We start from the raw sequence: 26,533 nt of genomic DNA on the forward strand, positions 1-26,533 counted from the left end.
TAAACGCTCATCACAGCTTGCGAAGTACGAATATTTACAAAATTTACGTTAACGCANTTGTTAATTAAATTTCGTTGTTGATATACTTATTAATGTAGTTCTGGAAGAATATCATATGTGTTTGTAATTCGCAATGAGCAAGTACATGTATTCTACAGCTAATTTGTCTGATAAAGAATTGAAAGATCAAGGAAACAGATTGTTTAGCTTGAAGAAATACGAAGATGCAGTGTCGTGCTACACAAAAGCCATTGTACGTGCACCAATTTTTGTGTGTTTGACCATTTGTGAACTGTATATTTTTTACACGGAATGTATTAAATGATTTCGATAGCTTAATATACCGATCTGCATTCTCAAGGTCGCCGAAATATAGAAGTGGTTGAAACCACGGATGTAAAGTTTACTTCATTATCAAGATTCGTTGTTCGTAATTGCAGATTAAAAACCCCAACATGCCAACGTACTTCACTAATCGGGCCCTTTGTCACCTAAAGATGAAACGATGGGAAGCATCATGTCAGGACTGTCGCCGAGCTCTTGACATGGATGCTAATCTGGTGAAAGGTCATTTCTTTCTTGGCCAGGCTCTTCTTGAAATGGATAACTATGATGAAGCAATAAAACATTTACAGAGAGGTAAAAACTCCAGTTTTAAATCACAAATAAGATATTTCCATGTCAAAGTGACACTTGGAGCATTCAACATCTTTTGAATATTTATATGGTAGCTGTACAGTGTTTAAATGTCCAGCACACTTTTTACTAATTATTTGCAGAAGGAAAGATTGCAGGTTACATTAACGATAACGATAGTGTAGAATAAGTTTTAAGAACTCTTCATTGAATGCATGGATGCTTTATAATGCAATAATATCAGATTCCTATCATGAATGTGAGCCCTGTTGCTTCACATTGAATTTATTATCAAATATAAAGAGAGATTTCTTCTTCTGTGTGAGTACTATCTCAAAGAGGGGACCTTTTTGTTAATGTGTTAATCTGCATGTTCAGAAGAATGCAATCGTATGACACTCATTCAATATGACATATTATGGTATACAGTACAAACTGAGATACATTGTCTTTCCCATGGAAATCTTCATATTACTCTGAACAATGAATTACAACAGTGAATGCTGGACTCTTTAGACAGACTGTAGGTAATTTATTATACAGTTCAGTGTCAAAAAGAAATCCTTAATACACAAGGGTGCTGCTTATTCCAGAATGAAAGCATTTTCTGTGAGGTTTTATATTAAGGTAATAGAGCCCCCTGCTTGGAGATTTTCTAATAAAAGTGCCAAATTTGTGATCCTGGTTACTGCAGCCATAATATTAGTGTATTTCATAGACATTGAAGATGTAACTGGAATGTAACACTGTGCAGTAGTGTGGTGCAAATTTATCAACATTTCAGAGGAATTTTCAGAATGGAACACTTGAGGTGCTATGTTCCTCCGAAATGTTGGAAAGCATCTACCACACAACATCACATCCAAGAAGGTAATAACCTTCATAGCCACTGCCATAAGAACCTCAAATATTGTATATCCCATGTACAGTGTTCTCCTGTCCATATACAGAGCGACCCAAAAGTCACTTAACCAGTTAGTAATATGTACACTGAATACATTAGTACTTTCTTTATGACATGCTGAATATACAAAATTGTCCAAAATGAGGTTGTGTTCAGTGCATAACTCACAATGCATGCAGCAGACTGATATCAATGTTAACAGGTTTAAAGCTTAACATTCCCATTAAAATGAGAACATATTTTAGGTTAATTGACTTTAAGGATATCCTGTATATCATGTATGAACAAATTTTAAGCAACTTAAACTTCCAAAACTATTATCCGTACAGGATTTCAACCCATACTTCTCTTTCAAAAAAGTAAAATGTTCACTTTACACTTTACTTACAGAAGAAACATGATATGCTGTAACACTGGTGCTCTTATATCTTGAATTTAAATGTGTCACCATAAATAGCAGTGGCAGTTTTACGTATTGCTTCTTTGCACAAGGTAGAGATAGTGTCCTTGTACGAAAACAACATGCCTTGAAGGTGTATGATGAGAAGTCATGTTTTAATTATCACCATGAGAAAATCACAATTCCAAAATATCATTCTGTACAGGAGATAGCCCATTTCCTGAACTTGCTGAACAGTCGAATTTTCCTGCACCAAGTGGACAGAGGGACCCACGGGAAAGGGCAGAAGCAAAATGGCATCGTCAGTTGAGAAAGTGGAGGCTCGCGCTGTGATACAGTTCCTGCATTTGCAATGGAAGTCTGCCAGGGAGATCCACGACCAGATGACTGCTGTGTATCAGGAAGGTGTACCATCATGACACAGTGGTCAGGTGGAAGAGGTGCTTTCATTGTGGACAGACAAATCCCGAAGTGGAAGACCATCTCTCGCTGAGGACCCAGGAATTGTGGCACAGTTGGAAGCTTTGATCCTATCTGATAGGCACATAACTATTGAAGCTATTGTTCATTAGGTCCGCATTAGCCACAAGCCCGTTTTCAACATCATCCATGACGAGTTACACATGACAAAGGTTGCTATGTGTTGGGTGCCACGATTGTTGACACCAGTTCAAAAACAGCAATGGATGGATGTGGCAAAAAAACTTTTGCAGTTGTGCAAGACGAAAAAGAGGAATTTTTCGACCACCTGATCACGATGGATGAATGTTGGGTCTATCATTATGACCCTGAAACAAAGGAAATAAGCAAGCAGTGGAAACATGCAGACTCGCCACCACCAAAGAGGGCCAAATCCCAGCCATCGGCAGGAAAGGTGATGTTGAGTGTGTTCTGGGATCGGCGTGGGTGTCATCATGACTGACTACGCACAAAAGGACGTCACCATCACTTCCAAGTACTACTGGAACCTTCTGAGTAAATTACGTGAGGAAATCAAGAAAAATCAACGTGGAATGCTGGGAAAAGGTGTGCAACTTCTTCACAACAGTGCACCAGCTCGTGCTGCTCATGCTACGACGATGACTGCTGCCAGTTTGGGATATGAAATTCTCCACAATCCACCATATTCACCTGACCTGGCACCGAGCAACTTCTTCCCCTTTCCACAGCTAAAGAAACCACTTCGTGGTAGGCGATTCCAAGATGATGATGATTACATTATTTCTGCAGTGGAGGACTTCCTAAGATCAAAGTATCCAGCAGCTAATGCATTGTTGGGGAAAATGTGTGACCTTGCAGGGGGCATATGTAGAGAAGGAGTAACTCTCATACAATTTCTTACACCTGTGTTTCTGTTTTTTCTGGGTGATAATTAAACTTTTATGATTTCCCCGCATATATGGGCAAGAAGGTAAAGCTTCTTATATAGGTCTTTGCACTGGATTGAGGTGAATTGTCATCTTCATATTCTAGCAGCTTCTCTAGAGTTAAAGAACTGTTACCTATTGGACAGGAGACTGAAACAGAATGAGATGGCACAAAGGATTCTTGTCATTACTGAAACTGAGCCTCAGCTGCCCAATTGCTGAGCCATCGCGATACCTGCATTGAATTCCAACATGGATAAACAATCTTTATAAGGAAATATATATTTATGGCATATATGTATGTCCAACTTTCAGTGGAACGCTATATATGTGTGGAGTTTGCCTAACATCATGTTTCTTTACATAAAAGAACATTTCAGAAATGGCTTCTTTCTTGTCTCTAGGTAGAGAGGATATGAAGACATTCCTATTCTGTTGGGCCTCTAAGTAAAGCTACTCTGCTGCCCTGAAAAGTTCCTCAGTATTTTACATTCCCTGCTCACTTTAATCCTCTTAGGTTGAAAAACTTCCCTTGGTATTTTGCTTGCAAGTACTTCATAATTTATGTCCTTCCTTAATATAACGATAAAAAACAACACAGCACGCCACGAAGAAACACAGGACAATGCCAAGAATCTCCTCCTCAAGATAGACAGGCGGCACAAGTTCAGCCCCCATCAAGAAAGACGGTAGGAGAAGGGACACGAACCTACTTGGTATATAAATATTATCTTAAATAACAAAGTTTTAAAAAACTTTAATATACCAAGAAAGCTGCTCTAGTTGTGGAAAAGTTGGATTTTGTGTATACGACTATTTTGCATTACAAACAATGTATGTATATGTGTCAACACTCCAAACACCCATTGTGATAGTAGTTTCCAAAAAAAAAAAAATATATATCTATGTTCCCTCTGATGATGGGCTATAAAGACCGAAACATGTAAGGGCGTCGAGTTTTCAAGTAGTAAAAACTCCATTAGTCACACTGGATGGAGTTGTTTTTTCTTTGTCTTTGTAAAGATAAAAATATGTTAAAGAATCTTCAAGTTAAATGTTATTTATGCGTCTCGCAATATTGTAGCCAAATGGTAGGTTTAGGACCAAAATATGATCTCTTATTGACACCAGGGCTGCTTTGGATGTAACAGAAAGGAAAAAAAAAAAATCTCATGGAATTGAACCCCAGTCATCTAGTCTGTAACCTGTCACATTACAAATTGAGGTATTATATGCAGGATTTGAGGGTCTCACAGCAGTGGCTATGAAGAGTTTTGTTTTCAGGGATGCTACACTGTGTACTTCTTTTGGACTTCACCCATCATCTGGTATGTAAAAGACAAAAAATCACAACGTTTCAGAGACTGGATCTGTCTCCGTCTTCAGGTGGATAGGGAAGGATAAACCTACTCAGTTGGGCCCCTTAGAAGGAGCTAGTCTCAATCACTGGACAAAACCCGGTCTGTAGAAAAACAACCTATGAACAACCGACAACCGGTTCCATCAGTGGGAGGAAAGAATAAAATCACAGTAAAAACATGACAGAAAATTTGTGCCAAGCATGCACTTGTAAACCATGTAAAGAAACAGAAGTATAGGTTATATTCCAGGAATTCGGTTAAAGACGAAAGTAAAAACTGGAAAATGCATGCCTAATCTGCGTGCATAAAGAATCGTGCCACCATGGCGACTTCCGGGAATCAGACTAATCCACGGAAGAAAACTTGCAGTACTAGTGGAACCACTAATATTCATAAAATTACATTTTTTGATTTGTTAACCTCTTCAATGATGAGGGGGATCCAAATGGGAGAAATATCCAAACTGGGTTGGCTGATCGGATTGGATGAACATGCCATATGAGCTGATTCTTTGTATTTCCTGTATCTGCTGTTGCTTTCAATCTCCAAGGAAGGGATGAAGCTATGATCTTTGAGATTGAAAGCAACAGCACTTTGCANTGTGTAGTCTGTTGAAAATCAACCAACGTTCTGGAGGAATATGTCTTCTCCATTTTCAGGTTGAAGGCAGCATATTCCTGTGAAGCTTGGTGCACTTCTAACGGACCACATGATGTTATAGCCCAGAAAATAGACCTCTTCATGAGGTATCATAGCGCATGTTCATTGTTTCATTCCTGATTGTCATTCATTTATGATCTTGCCTTCCAGCAAATGACTTAGCAAGGGAACAGAAACTAAACTTTGGTGATGACATAGCAAGTCAGCTACGAGCAGCACGGAAAAAGAGATGGAATGTTCAAGAGGAGAAGAGGATAGCACAAGAAATTGAACTACAGGTATTTAAATCCTGATAATATAAAAACACTTCATAGCATGCACTCTAAACAAAGCAAAATTATTGTTTCTCATGGTGAAACTGGCACAAATGTGCTCCCATGTGGTTCCTGGTTTGAAATTAATCATGTAAAGTTTTATACTGTAATTTTGTAATTGTTCCCTTGACTTAAAGCCAGTATGTTCATATAGAAACAGTAGTTCTTTGACAGGGTTACTGATGGCCTTGTTACATTAGGAAGGTGTTGTGTAGTTCTGTCTGCATCACATAAATGACAAATGATATGAAGTGATTATTAAAGTACAAATTTTCAAGCACAAAAGAAAGCCACATGAAATATTATTATTCTCCCAGATATGATGCTGTGTTATATTGTAAATATATTTTGTCTGTGTGTGTCTTATGAAAATTAATTAACATTGGTTTGTCTTTCCAGTCTTACTTAAACAGGTTAATACGAGAAGATACAGAACGCCAAATTGAAAAACTGCGACAAGAAAACGGCAACAACGAATATCAAATACAGGAAAAAATAATAGAATTCGAACAGCATTGTGTATGTAACTTTTATTTCTTATATGTGGTAGCCTGAGAAACTTCCAGAGGATAAGAAAATACAGTGATATTACAGCAGAAGTTGGACCAGGTTCATATATGTCCAACATGTGTACGCTACGTATGTGGTCTGTTCATTATAATTTTTTTAGACATGCCTGCAGCTGAGTGACCTTTATCACCTTCATAATACTCCCCTCCTGCATCGCTCCCAACACCGTTGCCACTTCTGGAAACAGTCCTGGTACATCTTTTTTAGAATCGCGCATAGCTACATCTGCGGATTTTCCATAATCTCTTGTATCGTTTGAAATTGTAGTCCTTTTGAAGTGGATTTCAGCTTGGAAAATAAGAAAAAGTCTTCTAGAGTGAGGTCAGGTGAGTAGGGTGGCTGAAGAAGCACAGTTGTGTTCATGTCGGCCAAAAAGTAATGAATCAGTAGCAATAGATGAGCTGGCACATTGTCACAATGGAGGAACCTGAAGTTGTTTCTCCATAATCGAGGTCTTTTTCTCTTGACATTTTCTCTTAGACATTTCAGCACTTCAGGGTAATACCAGTGATTCACTGTTTACCTGTGATGTATGAATTCATGATGCACAACACCCTCAATGTCAAATAAGAACCGTGAACATAACTTTCACATTTGACCTGACCCGCCACGTCTTTTCCGGTCTCAACAAGTTTTTCCAACCCATTGTGAAGACTGCATTTTCGTTTCCACATTGAATCCATGAACCCATGTTTCATCACTGGTTATAATTCTTTTCAGAAAGTTTTCATCCTCACTAGCACGATCCAAAAGTTCCCGACAAATGGCAACGCAACTGTCTCTCTGATCGTGTGTCAGAAGTCTTGGAACAAACTTTGAAACTACCCGATATGTTTCTGATTTTGTCGTCAGAATGTCATTACATGATCCTATCAATAAGTTGCACTCTTCCGCTGTTTCCTGGACTATTAGACTATCACAAACTTGCACAACATGAGCGACATCACATGACACTGAGGGCCATTCCAAACACCGCTCATCATCTGTTGACTGCCAACTGTACTTTAATCTCCTAAACCATTCATAACGTGTATGTCTCGTGCACTGATCACTATAAACGTTTGTCATTTCATGAGTCTCCATAAATGTTTTTCCTAGTTTGAAGCAAAATTTAACATTAATATGCTGCTCATGAATATCAACCATCTCTAATATCACAAGACACATTACACACACGTGAAAAAATAGCTCTAGGGTGATGACTAATCACAGCAGGATGACGTGGCAGAAAGTTTGATAATTAGGAAGCACGCCGCTAGACAGCCAAACTTACCCGACATTGCTAAAACGTCAAGTTGACACGCTATTTCAGAAGTTCCAAAACTTTTTGAACAGACCACGTATACACAGCAGGATTGTTCAGCTTGTTATGTATAGCAGAATGATTCAGTTGCTGTTAGTGTAGTAGGTGTGACAGGTCCCAGAGGAGGGCACTGTGCCCAGAGGGTTTCAAAGTGTGGAAGTGGTTTGTCTGAAGCAACGGATCAACATCTAATTTTGCCAGTAGTTAACGATAATTTGCAACAGAAACACTGCACATGCTTAGGACTCTTATGTTGTCAACAACACACAAAACATCTAACTCCATAGGGCTTGTTCATTGGTGAGGTGATAGTTCATCTAGTCCAGAAATTTACTGCACTTCGTGGAACCTGAAGGTTCAGCACCATGTTCATAAAAGCCAGCCACTGGTTCAGCCCTGAGCCAGATGAACCCAGTCCACACTCTCCCAGCCTGTTTACATGTTACAAACTTCTACAAAAAACAACTGCTAAATTTGTTTTATGTAGCTTCAGCCTAGGTGTTTAGGAATTGAGATGGGATTATGACAGCTTTTGAACTGCATAACAATCCATGAGACTGTTGAGTGCGTGGATTAACCAGGTTGCATAGTTGAGGTATGTAGTGTTGAACAGTGAAATATATTGTTAGCAGACAAAAATCAACAAGATCAAATGAATAGTAACAAGTCATATGATAACAGGGCCACGCCATAGCTCAAGCGGTTAGTTACTGGCTTCCCACCTCGGCGGCCCGGATTCGATCCCGGGTCTGGTCAAGTGGGATTTGTGGTGGACAAAGTGGCAGTGGGGCAGGTTTTCGCAGAGTACCTTGGTTTCCCATGCCAATGTTTATTCCACCAATTGCTCCACAATCACCCTCACCTATCATCTGGGGCTGGTACAATAGGCCAGAAGTGGCTGCAGTGCAAGGGACCTAGTCCCACCCCACTAGCATTAAAAAAAATATGATAACTGTAGTACATATTTCTGTTGATAGTTAATCTTAAATGGCTGTTTATTGCACTAGTAACTGTACATGAGCAGCATCCATCTGGCTGAGCATTACATTTTTCAACAGTAGTACTGTTATGCCCAAAGTACAGATCTGACCATCAGCCATGTAGTACCAAAGGATTTAAAATCCCTTATCCCTATACAGTAGAGGTTAATCATATGATAGGTCATGCAGTATTATTACTTTTGCAGGCTGTCACACATTCACCATCTTCTTTGACTTTAATTTTTGGTTATTTATTTATGCATTGTCTGCATAGTTAGTATAAGGGCGGCATCACACTAGGATGCCATGGTAGTGACACCAACGATTCCATGGCATCCAGCTGCCAGAAAATTATGATGGTTGGGACTGAATTTCAGTTATAACTCTTTCGGTGTCAAAATTGGACATGTTTGAAGGAAACAGAAATACACGAACGTCAGTGGACTGGCTTCAGACTGTCGTGTGATGTTGATGTGGCCCTTGCCTTCGTGACAGCAATGCCAGCAGCATTAGCCCTTGGCAGCGATGCCAGACAGATGCCAGGTGCGATATATGACTGACTTACTTACTTACTCATGGAGCTGAGCCCTTCTTGAGGAGCTGCCAATTATACAGCTACTCAAGAATTTCCCAGCATTTTATGGAACCCGAAGGTTCGTTACCATGTTCACAAGAGCCCTTCACTGGTCCCTATCCAGAGCCAGATCTATCCCATCCTATCTCTCTAAGATCCATTCTAATATTGTCCACCCACCTATGCCATAGTCGTGCTTGTGGTCTCCTTCCTTCCTTCTTCTAAATTAATACATTGAGTTTGGCCAAGATGCTGACAGCTGCGCCATGGCCTCCCGTTGGCATCCTGGTGTGATACTGCCCTAACAGTGAATGATAGGATGATTACAAACTGAAAAGAAAGCAGATGGAAGTAGTCATTGCGTTGCATAGCTGATCTCTGAGCAAAAATTCAAAGCCTAGGCATCCAGAATATAAAGCAGGAATGCACACGATTCAGTCATGACAGTTCCATCTTCTGTCATACAGACTATACAGAGAGACAAGAAAATATACAAATTTGATAATGAAACCTTATGAACAAAGACTGCTTGGTATAACTCAAATGCAGTCTTATGGCAACAGCACCATTGGACGTATTTGAGCATGTGTATTTATAGGGGTGTTGAATGAATTAGTTACAAGCAGTAAGAGGGTTGAGTTCATTCTGCACTGTCTCCCAGATACATAGGTTGGATAACAAGTATTGGCAATGCCTCTGTAGTTCTGAAATGACTTTGTTACCTGAGGTAAACACACTTACATTCCTTCAATATAATCGCCCCCCCCATGTGTTCCACCTTCTGCCAAATTTGTAGACGTCATCCACTTCTGTTGATATCCAGCAGTAACCCTCCTTCAGCATGAATAATCTCCTCTCTTGTATTGTAACGTAACCCTCGTAGTGGTTCTTTCATTTTGGCAAAGATATCATAATCGCACGGACTCATATCAGGTGAATATGGTGGATGTTCCAGTATCTCCCATCGCCAGCGGAGAAAGGAGATCCTTGACAGCATCAGCAATATGAGCCCTTGCTTTGTCATGAAGGATGATGGGGTTCATTGCCAACAAGTGTCATCGCTTTCTCCTCTGCTGGACGAAGATTATTACGCAGGAAATTGCAGTAGTAGGCAGCATTTACTGTCTGTCGTTGAGGTACAGTGTGGTGCAGTATCACTCCATCAGTGTCATATGCCACAATGAACATTGCCTTCACATTACTCTGTGTAGGGCGAACTTTCTATGGATGAGGAGAGCCAGGATGCTTCAATTCATTTGATTGTCACTTCAAGTGCGGTTCATATGAGTGACCCCAAGTTTTGTCCACAGTGATGATCATTCCAAGGAAGTCATCACCTTCCTTCTGGTACTGGTCCAACAAGTCCTGTGCAATTGCATAGCGTTGCCATTGTTGCACCCCAGACATTGTATGGGGTACCCAACGCGCTGCAGTTTTGCAGTATCCAAGAATATCATGCAGAATGTTGAGCACAGTCTTGTGACATACACCTACCTCAGCAGCTAACTCCCACACAGCCCATCGACAATCGACATCCATCAAAGAAGTGAGAAGCTGAATTGTATGGTTGTCAACATTGGGTCGTCCTGAATGGCATCTCCCCCTTCACAGAACAATTTCACCTATCGTGCCATTGTGCAATATGGCAAAGCAGCATCACCGCATGCTTTTTGCAGTCCCTGATAACAGTTTTGTGCACTACGACCTCGTGCGACTTCAATTTTTATCCAGGAGCGTTGTTCTTGTTTCGTAAACATGTTCTTAGGGTGCTTGAACTGGGCTCCTGTAGTTCAAGACGATACACAGTGCAACTCCACGAAACACAACCAGAGCCACTCACTGCACTATTTCAACTGAACTTCTGCTGTTAGCTACAGATGGCACTAGTACCACCTGACGCACATCTTTCATGTTACAGCAGTGTTGCCACTACTTTTTATCCAACTCTTGTAGAAACGTAAGTAAATAATAAAGGTATCACTGTAATAGGCCATGGAAGCCCGTAGGGTTGTGAGATGTTGAGGTTCCCACATTTTCTAGACATTCGGCTTGTAGATGGTGGTAAGGTTGTCAGCCACCCTTCATCCCCCAAGAATATTCCTGGTACTCATTTCTGTTAGAGGCTGAGTTGATCCCAGGGCCATAGTGCAGCTGGAAGCATTAGGTAAATTGAAAAAATCCACCTCGTCGGGATTCGATCCTGCAACCTTCCGGCTTGTAACATAGTGCCCCCCCCCAAATAGAAACACTATTCTTAATAAAGTACTTGTTCGAAACTATGGGTAGGAAACCTGAGAGTTATCCATATTCAGGGACGTGAACTAGCGCACAGTGTGCGGAAGTTCATGTTAGAAGAGTGACTACAAATGAAATAATGTATCGAGGGAGGAACACAAACCCACATTTTTAGAAAGAGAACATTTGTCCCAACATGTCCACTCCTTCCATCTGCCCACCCCCATTGCTGTCAGTCATCTGGTACACCAGACTTTAAGCAAGCAGCACATGCACACTGGCGCCATGAGACTGTGACCATCTTCTACACCAAGAAGGGAGAAAACAGAAGTCTTAGGAAACTGTGGGGTTTGAATGCCAGGGGTTTATTCAGTTGTCAGCTTTACAAGACCAGTGACACAGTTACAGGTGTTTTTATTGGATACCAGTGCTGAAATTCATTCTAAATGTATCTAGTGTGGGACCCGTTCAGAACTTTAATGTCAGTGATAATATAATTTCAGAACATATTTCTTAGAGAAGAGGCAAACAACTCTCAGGTGCTTAGGGAAATCCATGCATTTATTTTGAGGTTCAGTGCTTATTTACACTATGCTCTTTCTGTTCACAGGATAACAACACAAGTGAACTGAATGCAATATTTGCAAAAGTTGATGACAGAAGGAGAGTAAGTGTTATTGTATATGTCTTGTATTGCATATTGTTGATGTAACAGCAACTAAGAATTCAATGAATAGTTTTGTCATTGTGAGATAAGCTTTTTCTTAATTTAATTTCCCCTGCTTTCTCTCATATTCTTTTCTGGTCCTTCATGTTATCAAATGATTCATTAAGGTCACTGTTTAACACCTTTTTGCATGAATAACATGTATAGTCAATCCAAAGCCATGTGCTTTATATAGTGTAATCCACATCATAATATTCAGTACTAACATAATAGACACAATCCACAGAAACATAAGACTGTTCACTCAGTTGTTAGCTGTTGCATAACTTACATTTATGCAAGATGTGAACACAAAGCTGTATATTGGAGCCTTCCTGTCACTGTTATGAGGGAGAGTCAGTAAATAAGTCACAAACGGATATAAAGTGTAAAGATGTGATAATTGAACATGAAAGAAACATTTATTTCTTGACATATCCTCCACCAAAATTGATACACTTGTCTCATTGCTTTGCCATTGTGTCGAAACCCACAACATAGAAGTTTTTCATCATGTCTTAGACCAGGCATGTCCAACTTCAAACAAGTTGTGATCAACTTTTTAGTGTCAAAACTGCCAGTGATCTACCACCCCCTCCTATTGTCGTACCTCGCTTTAAGCAAAATTATTGGTAAAAATAACACGACACATGAAGTTTGTTGTAAAAGCAACTAGTAACTGGGCTGTGTCTCTGATGTCTGTAGATTCATCCAGTTGGAGGGAGAAAGCAACACAATTTGAAACATCTTTCAGCAACTGTTTAGCTAGGTTTCCACACATCATTTCTGTTTGCTGCACAATGGAGTTTCTTGATAATTGAATATCTTGAATAGTAGCTATGATCTCTTTCTTATTTTATATTACAAGTGAATTTACATGCTTTTCACGTATAATTTCCTTATAGTCATATGAGATCGACCAAAAATCGTCCCTCGATCAACGCGTTGGACATGCCTGTCTTAGATAATTCCGCATCTGTGCTTCAACCTTTTCATCATTAGTGAAACGTTTGTTACCAAGGTTGTTTCCTACCAGACCAAACAGACAGAAGTCACTAAGGGCGAAGCCCGGGCTGTAAGGCAGATGTTGAAGTTCCCACTGAGCTCTTGAATTCTGTGCTGGGATTCTCAGGTTATATGCGGTCTGCCATTGTCATGATGAAGCAATACCCCTCTTGCACAGTTGGCCTTGACATTTTCTGTGAATTGCATCCCAAAGCTTCACCAAAATTTAACAGTATGATGCAGAATTCAGAGTTTAACCATGCTTCTAAAAATGGGCTAATAGTACTCTATGAGTATCCCAGAACATGAAAAGCATAACCTTCCCAGCTCTTGGCATAACCTTAAACTTTTTGGTTGAAGGTGAACTGGCATGTTTCCATTGCATCTAAGCATGCTTTGGTCCAGGTTGGTAGTAATACCCCCATGATTTGTCCCCAGTAGCAGTCCTGTTAAGCATATCTTCTCCTTCATCTGCATACCGTAAGTGATGTTGCAAGGACAGACCCATTTGCTTAATTTTTCCTCGATCCTTCAGTTCTCTGGGCACCCACAGCATGCACATCTTTTTGAAACTTGAATTGATCATCCATTATGCTGTATGCTAAACAATGGAAACATCCTAGTGCAGTTGCTACACTGTCTGTCGTTATCGTCCTGTCAGCTCGAATCAACTCTTCTGCCATCTGCACAGTTTCTTCTCTTGCATTCTCGGCAGGGTGACCTAGTTGGGCACCATCTGCAACTTTCGAACACCCTTGAGAGAATTTCTCGGTCCAGTGACTACTTTATGTGACAAACACTTCCCATCGTAAACAGGAAACATTTCCTTACGAATATCTTTTGTATCGAGTCCTTTTGCCCACAATAAACGCACAACAGAACGCTACTCTTTGGTAATATACTCCTCGAAAATGATCGCCATTCTACTACTGAAACAAGCCTCTGAACATGTGCATAAACACCTGCTGCCTAGACTGTCATGAAGCTGGACCATGCTGCTACCTAGTGATACACATAGAAAGCCCACTACATCCATTACAGCTGTTTTACTTCCATTTGTGATGTATTTACTGATTCCCCCGTACATTACTTTTATTTGCAGAATTTTTAGATCTTTTTTGTGATAACATTATCTTCATGGAACAGAAGCATTAAACGCTGAATTAACTTCGTTGCACCACCTCAGTAACTGTCTCATTTCCAGAAACGTGATGTTCCAGACTATTTATGTGGAAAAATCAGTTTTGAGATTCTACGTGAACCTGTCATCACACCTAGTGGTATCACATATGAAAGGAAGGACATCGAAGAGCATTTACAGGTTTGTACGCTCTCTGTATAGGGTCTCTCTCTGAAAAGCTGCTCCAAATTTACTTGCATGTAATGGCCGCGCCATAGCTCAAGTGGATAGTCGCTGGCTTCCCATCACGGCGGCCCGGATTTGATCCCAGGTCTGGTCAAGTGGGATTTGTGGTGGACAAAGTGGCACTGGGGCAGGTTTTCCCTGAGTACTTTTCCCTGCCAAACTTCACTCCAACAGATTCTCCATCCTCATAATCACCCGGGGCAGGTACAATAGGCTAATCAGTGGCCGACGTGCCGAGTGGACCCAACTGGACTCCATCCCCCACTATGCACATTTTTACGTACATATAATTACTTAACTGTACAGCAAACATTACTGTATTTGGAGTCTTGGGAGAGTCACTGTCATGTAGAAACATTTTCAACATGTGCACCATCAGCATCTGTGACCATGTGCAACCAATGTCAGAAATTTAACATAACTGCAGCTGGAGTTCCTTACTGACAATACCCTTCCTACTGTTGATCACACTCTGGTCACTTCAAACATGTTAACTAATCTGTTTGTTGTAGACATGCTCGGTGCTTTCCAGCACTCAAATTTCAATCAGAATTCATGCTGAATCATGATAACACTAGCAGTCTAGTGAAATCTTTTCGCTAAATACACACAGTTCTGTTGAGCACACCATCGTGATCACTGTTGCTTCATGACATTCCCAGCAAGGGTAGCACATTCTTCCAACCTGTCTACCACTTTGAGCTACAGCCCTGGGAGAGCCTTGGTCTCTTCTACAACCAGTCTCCACAACCAATGCCTGCTACTGTAGGAGTGGATCCATGCATGATGACCTGAGTCTGGTGGTTAGGGTTCTGAACAAAATTCTTTTTACAGGATGGGGTTGTTAGCCTAATGCCCAACCCCCAAACTGGAGGGCCAGGGTATCTCTCTTAGTCTGGACTATACCCTTTGACCTTTCCAGCATGGGTGACCCTACCGGTAGTTAAACTACCGCTGGCATAGCTCTCCAGGTCACAGAGTCAAGCAAGCTCCACCACCAACCACCACAACAAGGTGGGGACACCTTTGGGGGGACATTCTTCCAAGACTAGTGAATTTAGAGATATCAAATACAGTGATATTTGCTATGCAGTTAGATAATTATGTGCAATTAAAACTGGGTTGTCTTTTTGAGAATGAGCACACATGATGTAAGATATCTGATTTTCAGTAATTGTAATAATCAAATTCCAAGCCATGTAGCCAACTTTAGTGTTGACCGTAAACACTGAAGAGATTGAAATTCAAGTTAAGTATGTGTTCATGTTTTTTACAATATAAATCCAGCTTGGTGGTTCACAGCAACTCATAGACAGTTCACACATATATATAAATATTATATATATATATATATATATATNGTAAAGTGTGGAAACCCGTGATATTGTGATAATTAAGTGTAGCCGATAGTTGTAGATTGTTCAATAAACCAGTTAACCATCTCTACGGCGTCTTCGGTAACGTAAACACGTTACAATATATATATAGTGACATGTAAATCCATTGCTAAGCAACAGACATGCAGTCCAGTATGCAACAGTAGAACAACGGGGTTATGTAACCTGCTTTTAGGTAATGGCCCGGTAAACACACTTCTGCCCAGGTGCAATGATGTCACCACAACAGGTAGCTGTCACATGACATGTGTTTTCTGTAGCCAACACACCAGTGGGCTGGCTGGGTAGCCATCACGTGACGTGTTTTCTGTGATACATGTCCGTGCTGCATCTACATAAGTGAGCTGGATGAGTGAATTATGAAAATTAGTTGAGTACACATTAGGACAGAGGATTACAGAGTGACTGAAGACGAACTAACAAGAAGACTTCATAGTGATTTGAAGAGCTAGTTACTGTGTTGAGATCCGTTGCTGGGAGACGACTAGTGAAGACCGAGAATCCTAATGCATATGTAACGGTGAACTGAAAGTGTGTAGAACAGCGATAGCATTATAATTGAGTGTGATTAAGAGAACTTGTAAACAAAGTGCCAATAAATCCAATCCAATCTAGAACTTGTTATTTTCGTCATATGTACCCCCCTACGTGTGATGTATATTGTGACGCATTGCGAGGCAGCTTGTCAGTAAATGCATTATTGCATGCCCTGTACATGCAACAGTAGATGAAAGGTGTTTTCTGTGTGGTCCATGCCAAGAGGATGTAAGAAAATACGGGAATGGGAATTGACTTCACTTGAGTTCCGAAGTTCCAAGGGAACAGCAGTGTGGCCAGAAAAAGAATTAGAAGGCTTAGTGTGTGACCTTACATGTACTATAGTATATCGATATTGGGAGTGTGTAATTTAGTGAGACTTTTACGGATCCCGTGTTATAAATCCATTGCCAGGAAACGGATAGTGAAGACTAGTGTAAATAGAATGATAGATTAGCATGGAGTGATTCTACATCGTTTAAATCAGCAATAGTCTAATAATTATTTGTAGTTACGACCAGTAGGTGGTTAATAAATCCAATTACCAATCCAAACCTCATCTTTAGTCACTAATACACATGACAACATATATGAAGGGGAAAAGAAGCACTGAACCATATACGTACAGTATTTGCAAGATGTTTAATATCTGAATTACCATCGTGCAATTGTATGACAACCTCAGGATGCTCAAATTTGGAAAACTATAGATTGATCATAAAGTTTTGTACAGAAAAGTACCTACACAGAAATAATTGAACATCTGTGTGCAATAAATATCCCTGTGATCAACTGAGTTAGACTGGGGCCACACGAGCGCACAAAGTACGTCCGTTGCAACGAACGTACTTTATGACGGACGTTGCTGAGGACACCACACAGTTGCAGAATGCGGTGCATAGTTTTTTGTCTGCAATGGAGCCAGAAGAAACCATAGCATTCGCCTCCCTTGTTTATTTCTACAACAGACACATTTTGTGCCCTCATGTGGCCCCAGCCTTAGTGCTAGACACACTATGAAAGTATGGTAGAGTCCCTTCTTCTGGTAAAATTCAAACATTGTGTTGTGCAACATAAATTTCCTGTTCTCCCGTTTCTCATTTTCTAAAAAAGAACACGTCAGGTTTGGAAGACCTTGAAACATAATGACATCTAATTTTGAATAATTGTCTTTTTTTTTTTTTTTTGCAGAGGGTAGGCCATTTTGACATTGTTACAAGAGTGAAGCTAACACAAGACCAGCTTATTCCCAACTTTGCAATGAAAGAAGTGGTTGATGCATTTCTGCAAGAGAATGAGTGGGCCTTAGACTACTGACAGACCATGAGAAAATGTTTTGTGGTTTATCCTTTCAGCTATGCGGAAGGCCACACATCAGACATTGTATGGGTACACAAAATCCAGATATTTACATGAATATATAGGACATGCCACATTTGGTTTCAGTTGTGAAATTTGTGACAGGTCTTCGTAATAGCTTATTGATACACTGAACAGACTCTGTATACCAAATTGTACCAAGTGTAAACAACAGTTTGTTAGTGTCATGTAATGCAATAGAAGTTGGTAAATTATGTAAATACCTCCTTGTGAAGAGTTTTGCAAATTGTATTGCTTATTGACTTCACTGAAATGGGAAGTTCAGTTTCTTAATGCAGTATAGATCAGCTAGAAGATAAAAAGAATCACACTTGTTAAAATGACATTTCACGTGTATACATAATTTAGAAATTAGGTTTAATTGAAAATAATGTTGTTGGCTTTGACATTTCTCACAGCTGTGACTATGAAGAATACAATCTTTGGAAAAACTGGTGGACTTACACCAAACTACATGGTGTTATAACCCAGAAGATGGTATTCTTGTATTTTTGATCCCACATACGAGGTCATTTTGTGGTAAATTAAAATATAATGAAACAGTTCAGAAAGAAAGTTATGCTCAAATTAGGCAATTTTAAATTTTCAGTCTGTAACCAAAAACTGTTTCAAAACATGTGTAATGAGTTTGATGTTTACCCTTTATGCATATCATTTAATCTGTGGTACATGTTTTGACTCCCTTGAAGAGTTCTTACAAACTCTTTCATTAACAGAAAATTGCACTCCCACAATAAAGTAAAGGTAAAGATATCTCTGTAACAGTCCGTGGAGACCTATAGGGTTGTGAGACATCGAGGCTCACAGATGGCAGTGAGGTCAGCCTTACGAGCGAGCCGCCCCTTACCCCGGAAGATTTCTGGTACTCATTTCTCTTAGAGGCTGAGTCAACCCCAGGGCCATAGTGCGGCTAGAAGGATTAGGTGACTTGAGAAACCCAGTGACCTCATTGGGAATCAAACCCATGACCTTCCAGCTTCTAGCATAGTTGTTCAACCAACTACACTATTGCATGCCCCTCACAGTAATGTGGACAGGTAAAATTAGTACTGAAACTTTTGCTTGAGAAGCTTGGTGTGTTCCTGTAGATAGATAACAGTATATTATTGGTTTTGTTCTATTATTTTGGAGTGTTTACAAATGTTGCAAAATGGTTTGGTAACTAACTTAATAATTACATCATAAGAAGAATTATATTGAGCTTCTTCCCCCTTTCTGTGGTACATTTGCAATGGAAAGTTGTAGATATGAACCGGTTTACTTCACATTATGTAACAACTCAGAAACTAATGAATGGATTTTCATTAAATTCTGTATTGGGGATTCTAAAATTTGATAATACATTCCAGTTTTGATTACAATCACGGCAACAGTAATGGACACTTTTCACAAGGCCAATATGTGTGCATGCCACTGTAACTCACTGAAATGTTTATAAAGTAAGTAAAGTAAAGCTATCCCTTTACCAGGCCGTGAAGGCCCATAGGGTTGTGAGACGTTGAGGGTCCCACATTTTCTAGACAAGCGGCTCAAAGATGGCAGTAATGTTGTCAGCCTTACGCGCCGGCCGTGCTTTACTCCCCACGAAAATTATTTAATTGATTCCTGGTACTCATTTCTGTTAGAGGCTGAGTCGCCCCCAGGGCCATAGTGCAGCCAGAAGGATTAGGTCAATTGAAAAAATCCAGTGACCTCATTGGGACTTGAACCCACAACCTTCTGGCTTGTAGCATAGTGCCTCAACCAACTATGCTACCATGTGCCCCTACTGATATAAAATGTTCTGAACAAAAGTTACAGAGAAAACTGAATGAAACAAATCTTCTGTGTGCAATATATGTTTTCTACAAGTTACGCAGTTTTTCCGATTATTGAACAAAAAAAAAGCATGTATGCTGTGTGTATGTTTTGAAACTGTTTCATATTTTATTGTCCACTTCTCATGTGACCGTTTTACTTGCTCCTATAGTTTTAAATTAAGGCAGCTTCAGGATCAGGGTTCACCGTACAAATATATTTCCTCTTCCCCTATTCCAACATGCCTCTAAAAGAGATTTTTATCTTTATAAATATGCCTTGTTCTTGATTTATACCCTAAAGTGCAAAGAAGGAACTGGTTTATAGCCTGGTAGACAACATACTTATCTGCTAAGCCCTGTGGCAGTAAGTACAATTGTACAGAAGAATCCATCCATAGTGCTTTCCTGAAATGAACTTGAAACAGCTGAGGAATGCATCATATGGAAGGTCATTCTATGACACTTGATACATATCTATTGGCAGAAATGCTATATTGATTGATTAGCAATGAGCCAGTCTCTTTGGCTGTGGTGGTTTTGCTTTAAGTACCCCAAGCCAAAAATACATGGCATGCAAAGCGTTAATATAGTTCTTATGTCTTTTAGTGGTGGATTGGACTTTTCATTGTCTTAAAATAGTTGTAAATGTGTGAAGTTGATTCTTATAATAAAAATTACAGTATTTTGCACAATACAAGAAAAATATTGATGTAACGCAGAAAATTATGATTCTCAGGATGATTATAAAATCTGAAAACACAGTAATTTTGAGTATTATAATATCTGTTTATACAGGCCATCATCTCTATCTTCCATAGCTATCAACAGTTTTCTTTTTTTTAATTTTGTTATATAAAAGTTGTACTGTATTTACTCCTCCCTTCTTTCAGCAGTTTATATAAATTTACAATAGACGTTATGATTATTGTACTAGGTATGTGATCCCAGCACACCTTATGACACAGTACAAGACATATCTATCCAGAGGTTTCACTCCAGTAATTTAGAAAGCATAAGACTCTTCGATAACAGTAATTTCACACTTTCATCTGTGGGAACATCCCACATACTTACATGCTGTTTGTGGCCTCCGTAGTCTAGAGGTAACGTTCCCACCTCATGACTCATGGTATGCGGGTTCAAATACCCGGCGGAGGTGGTCGAATTTTTAAGGGCGGAAAAATTCAGGGAACAAGTCCTCCGGGAGGGACTTTAAGCTGTGTGTCCCATGTCGGAACTTTACGGCACGTAAAAAAACCTCATATCCCCAAAGGGGATCACTGAGCCAAATTCCAGGACGTTTCCCGCCCAACGATAGTCTCTAAGGCCTCTTGATAGATGGGGGAAGCATTATAGATACCACTAAGCAAGTGGCCGAACTCGCTTGCTCGGCGGGACCGATGGTACGCACCATTTATCGGTAGGTATAGAGACTGGTAGAATGCCATAGAGGGAAGCACAATAGATCAAACTGGTCGCGGTTAATGGGGAAACCCACCCTCTCTAAATAACTAACTAACTACATGCTGTTTCGCCGGTCTAACAGACAACACTCACTCCTAGGTCAATATCACATTGCCACACATTCAAAGTCAAAGCTCATGTTTATACAGCACTCGATGTCCAACCCACCTGTAGATCATCACATGCACTAACCAATCACATTGCTGCCAGCGCTCGTATTTATACAGTACTCGCTGTCCAGACCACATTTAGATCATCACGTGTGCTAGCCAATCAGCGCTCACAATCATAACTGCAAGTTTCACTCCGCCCATCAAGCATGGTATAAAAGGTGGAGCCCAAAGCTTGCAATCTTCAGTGATCACATTCAGTTCAGAGAGAACAGTCATCAGAGTCATCAGCTCTTCACTGCGACCAGGCAACTGACTAGTTGCCATAAGTCTCCAGCGACCACGATCTGCAACCAGGCAACTGACGTAGTTGCCACAAGTCTCCAGCGACCACGATCTGCAACCAGGCAACTGACGTGGTTGCCGCAAGTCTCCAGCAACCACTATCTGCAACCAGGCTGGTTGCCGCAAGTCTCCAGCGACCACGATCTGCAACCAGGCAACTGACGTGATTGCCGCAAGTCTCCAGCGACCACGCTCTGCAACCAGGCAACTGACGTAGTTGCCGCAAGTCTCCAGCGACCACGATCTGCAACCAGGCAACTAATGCAGCTGCCGCAACTCCAGCAACCACACCATATGCAGCTGTTTCTACTGGCGTATGCAGCACTACATCACCAACCAGACAGGCCAGCTGAACGGCCATAAGACTTGGCCTACTACGAAGGAGCAAATTCTGCCAGCGCACTCACGGTGGAACAAACTGCCCTTTTGAGGGCCAGCCAACTTTTGAACATTCCACATAGCTTCACAGCTATTCTGTACATTCAATTTATACAATTTAATATATACAATTGTTACAGTTCTACGTGGTTGTCATTTAGAACATCGACAATCCCACACATCCTCGTTAGTGAACTGCAAGTGAAGACAAAAAAAGTCATGACCTCAGAAAGAGAACCGGATGCCCAAAAAATCGAAACATTTTAATACATGTGACATGGTAGCTGCCCACAGAACCATAAAGGCATATGAATCTCCATTGATCAGAATTATAATTTGTTTAATCTTGAAGTTACTTTTGTTGTCTGTTGACTCCCATGTCATTTTTATTTCATAGCTATTATTATGTTGCCATTTTCCAGCATAGCTACATGTCATATGTTCTGTTGCTTCATTACCCTACCTGCCCATAAAGTTACCAAAAGGAACTGCAGGTTCATGGTTACATGTTACCATCGCTACTCTCTCTTTAGGAAGGTTAACAGCCTCTGCATATTTCAATTCTAAAATGATTGCCTTCGAATGAATGAGAAACGTTATTGCAGGTAGCAATGAGGTGGAATGTCATCTGTTAGAATATATACTTATGTATTGTATATGAGCAGGAAAGCATGAAATACTTGAATATATTTGAATGATCCACCTGACCGTTACAGTGTCCGTTATCATTTTTATGATCAAACTCAATGTTATCAAATGTGTCGGAATGTTCTTGAAAACATATACCATATTTATATAGTTTTTAAAATTGTATTTGAAATGTTTTTAAAAGTGGTATATGCCTGGCATGGTAGAAAGCAAATTAATTTATGTTTTTATGTACTTGGGAGGTTCTAACAGCAATTATGCTAAAATTAAATTCATGTGAGAACTTCTAGTGTAGACTTTCCATAAAACAGTAAATGCTTTAACAGATTAAACCTTGACAGATGGATGAACTAATGAACTAGACGATCTTCCCATAAAGTGAAGAAAGCAGTCTTCTGGGATGTGGCACTGTGTAGATGTGGTGTTAACCGACGTTTCGGAGGAACGTATCGCCTCCATCTTCAGGGTAGAAGGAAAAATAAGAAAATCCACAAGTGAAGAGACCGTGAGAACCGGTACAAGCAGATATTCTTATTTTTCCTTCTACTCTGAAGATGGAGGCGATATGTTCCTCTGAAACGTCGGTTAACACCACATCTACACGGTGCCACATCCCGGAAGACTGCTTTCTTCATAGTCACCGCCGTGAAAACCTAAAAAATTCCCATAAAGTGTTTCACTTTTCTACTTTCTGTAAAGTGAGTCTAAGAATGTGTTTCCTTGAGCAGTGGATTTAAGATGCATTAAAATTTCTTAAGATACTGTGTTTCTTTTGCCAACATGTAAATGTTCTATAGTTAAAGTATTATATTGCATTACTTGCATTCTTCCTGAATTTCTTATTATAATACTGATATAAATGTGTTATAATTCATTTATCTCATAATCCTGTGGAATGGTATCCACATACTTCCTACATTAGTGAGTTCAGGGTTGGCACAAGCCTAAATTCTACAACAGGTCATGAGAAATCCCGAAGTTAAAAACAGATTAAATTTTATCACAATAACATGAATTCAATAGACACTGATAAAAATTGTCAATGATGTAACAACTCTTAAAGCTTAGTTTTATTTACATTGTTGCATAAAATAAATGCTAATTAATGGCCACACTATGAACAGAAGAGAAGCAGAAATTATTTTCATTTAACAGCAATCTGAAGAAGGGGTTCAAAAGTGTACCACCACATTTGGCTGCTTGGTAAGCTTGTGCAGTTCCACCGACCTTTCTTTAGTTGAATGAAGAACACTGTCTTCTTCGTCAGATATTAAGCCCATGTCTTCTAGTATGGCTGTTACATCTTTTGACACAAAACCAAATCAGATACAAAGACATAACTGATTGTATTGCATGGAATCTTTCATGAAAAGCTGATAGTCCCTCAGTCAAGAGAATCCATTTTAATGAACCTAAATGGCCATTACTGTTTCACAAAAGCCTAATTCTGGACCGTGCCCAAAGTATGACTTTTTCTTGGCCTCCCAAGTAGTCCCTTCAATCTAAAATTCTGAGTGTGTTCCTCATTTCCATGAATGGCGGCAAATTTATATTGTGAACTGTATATAATAAATAAATTTTAAAATGTTTAAAAATTACAGGATTTGGGAACATCACTAATTAACAGAAATGAAGTTCATAATTAAGTTAGGAGAAGACTAAATTCTGAAAATCCTTGCTGTTACTCAGGTCAAGAACTGTTATCTGTTACTTTCCAAAGTGCTAAAGACCAACTGTACTCATACAAAACAACAGTTTTTTGTGGATGTGAAACATCATCTCTTTATTTGAGAGAGGTACATCCATTACAACTGTTTCAAAACAGTCTTCAGGGTAGCATTTCAATCTAAGAAAAATTAAGTTGTCTGTTTACAATATTACATAATGAATTACACAGGTCAGTGATATTGTTAGGATACTGAAATCTAGGAATCAAAGATGGGCCACAGAGGTACCAGGGTTGGAGAGATAAGGTGTGATCACTATGATAGGGATTATTTTGGGTGACCAAGATAGTAAAAAATGGTTTGATAATATTAAAATAGAAGTTGCTGTAAGGATGAGAGATTCACTGAATTGGTTTGAGTAGCTGGTTTAGCAGCTTAGTACAAGTAGTTAGGAACTCCTTACGATAATGTATGTTATACAATCCACAGTAGTAAGCCAAAATTTCTTGCTTGTGAAAGTAAAATTCCGAATGAGAAATGTTGTCTTGTATGAAATACATACTCTGTTTCAGATGGTGCATGAACCAATCTTTATCGTGTCTTCCAGTGACAATAATAGTAGTCTTTGAATATTAAAAGAAAGGTTGATGTAAACAAACAAATCATACTGTTACCCAAATAAACATCATATATATATATAGTCACGTGATTGAGTGACTAGACGGGGTTTAGATCAGTAATCAGCTTTATTGAACACAATAATGTAACTACAAATAACTGTTACAGTCTCACCGAGTTACTCAGTTCAGAGATCACTGTTAACTACAGCACATATAATGTCTTCTCAGTCTACACTAGCCATTGCTTGGTAGCGGCTTCCAACGGCACACATTCCTCTTCCTGTGGTTTCCTGAATTGTCTCTTGCCTCAGCTACCAGGCTTTCACTTCTCCCAACTGACTCAACCACCAACCAACTCACTCCAGTCCACTGACTGATCTTACCGACCAACCGCCCTGCCTATAACATCTCGACGCAGACCGCCCAGAAAATATTTTTCCTGTGTTGCTGTGCCATTGTTGCATATGCAGCCATCAGTGCAGACTCCACATAAAACACCGTTCCTCTGTTGCTGTTTACAGGCCATTCCTTAGCAACAGCTGGTGTATATTTGCTTATCTCATGCTCACTGCCTAGCAATAGATCTACATGCTGCTATATGTCTGTATGATATACAGGGACTGAACAAAATGGTGGAAATACTGCAAATACTGTACACATTTTGTTGGATCACATTTGCCTTCAGTACAGCAGCAATCCTTGAAATGCACTCGTGGACAAATCTTTGTATATCACAACATAATACCAGCTGCAATATTTATTTGAAACGTTTTTTATGCTGCTCAGTGTTGTCTTCATATGAAGCTGTCATTCACTTTGAACCAAAATTTGCTCAGTACATTTTAGTTGGTTGAGGCACTATGCTACAAGCCAGAAGGTCGCAGGTTCAAGTCCCGATGAGGTCATTGGATTTTTTTCAAATGGCCTAATCCTTCCAACCACACTATGACCCTGGGGTCAACTCAGCCTCTAACAGAAATGAGTACCAGAAATATTCTTGGAATATTCTTGGGGGTAAAGGTTGGCCAGAATGTAAGGCTGACAACCTTGCCTCCATCCATGAGCTGACTGTCTAGAAAATGTGGGAACCTTAACATCTCACAACCCTATGGGCCTCCACAGCCTGTTACAGGGATACCTTTACTTTTACTTACATTTTAATAAGAATGCTAAATAAAATGTTATCAAAATTTAATAAGTCAAGAGAGAGTTACTATATAACAACATAACATACTCTTTTATTTAGTACCATTGCAAAATGTATACTGATGATTGTGTAATTTATATAATGTTAAATTATCCACATTATACAAAGAACTGCAGAAAAAATAGCAAATTACAAGATTCATAATAGCTAAGGTAAAATGTAAAGTCCCTGGGCTTAATTAATTAAGCACCAAGCCATGAAGATATATTGTTACATGGAGATATAGCTCCACCATTTTTAATCTCAGCATTGGCCTGCTTCACACCTCTGCCACTTTACCCCAGTGGAAAAACCCCTGGTACACACTATTGGAAACTGGGTGGACCCCAGAACTGGTCTGAACATAACAGAAAAGAAAAATATCTTTCTCCTGGGTAGTCCAGCCCATAGCCTAGCACTATGCCAAGTGAGCTATCCTGGCTTCTCTCATAGTAGCTATCTGCATTAGAATTATATTAGAAATAAATCTGATAACAAAGCTAATTACTATCTTCTGAGATGTAATGCTATATAGTCTGGTAGAAGTCCACTGACACTGCTTGCATGGCTTACTCTCCAGCACTGAAGATGGAGGCAGTAAATTCCTCTGTAGGATATACC

At 39.7% G+C, this 26,533-nt stretch overlaps 1 protein-coding gene across 1 annotated transcript; it reads left to right on the forward strand.

Annotated features, from left to right (window-relative positions):
- The first annotated feature begins 63 nt into the window (after positions 1–63).
- On the forward strand, positions 64–18,433 carry LOC111873329 (E3 ubiquitin-protein ligase CHIP). The gene is made up of 7 exons (XM_023867962.2): positions 64–253; positions 441–639; positions 5,479–5,606; positions 6,042–6,161; positions 11,915–11,971; positions 14,220–14,336; positions 17,507–18,433. The coding sequence occupies exons 1-7, from the start codon at positions 134–136 to the stop codon at positions 17,630–17,632; spliced, it is 867 nt and encodes a 288-aa protein (XP_023723730.1). The 5' UTR covers positions 64–133; the 3' UTR covers positions 17,633–18,433.
- The last annotated feature ends 8,100 nt before the right edge of the window (positions 18,434–26,533 follow it).

Source organism: Cryptotermes secundus, unplaced genomic scaffold (assembly GCF_002891405.2).
Source record: "Cryptotermes secundus unplaced genomic scaffold, Csec_1.0 scaffold223, whole genome shotgun sequence".
NCBI lineage: Eukaryota > Metazoa > Arthropoda > Insecta > Blattodea > Kalotermitidae > Cryptotermes > Cryptotermes secundus.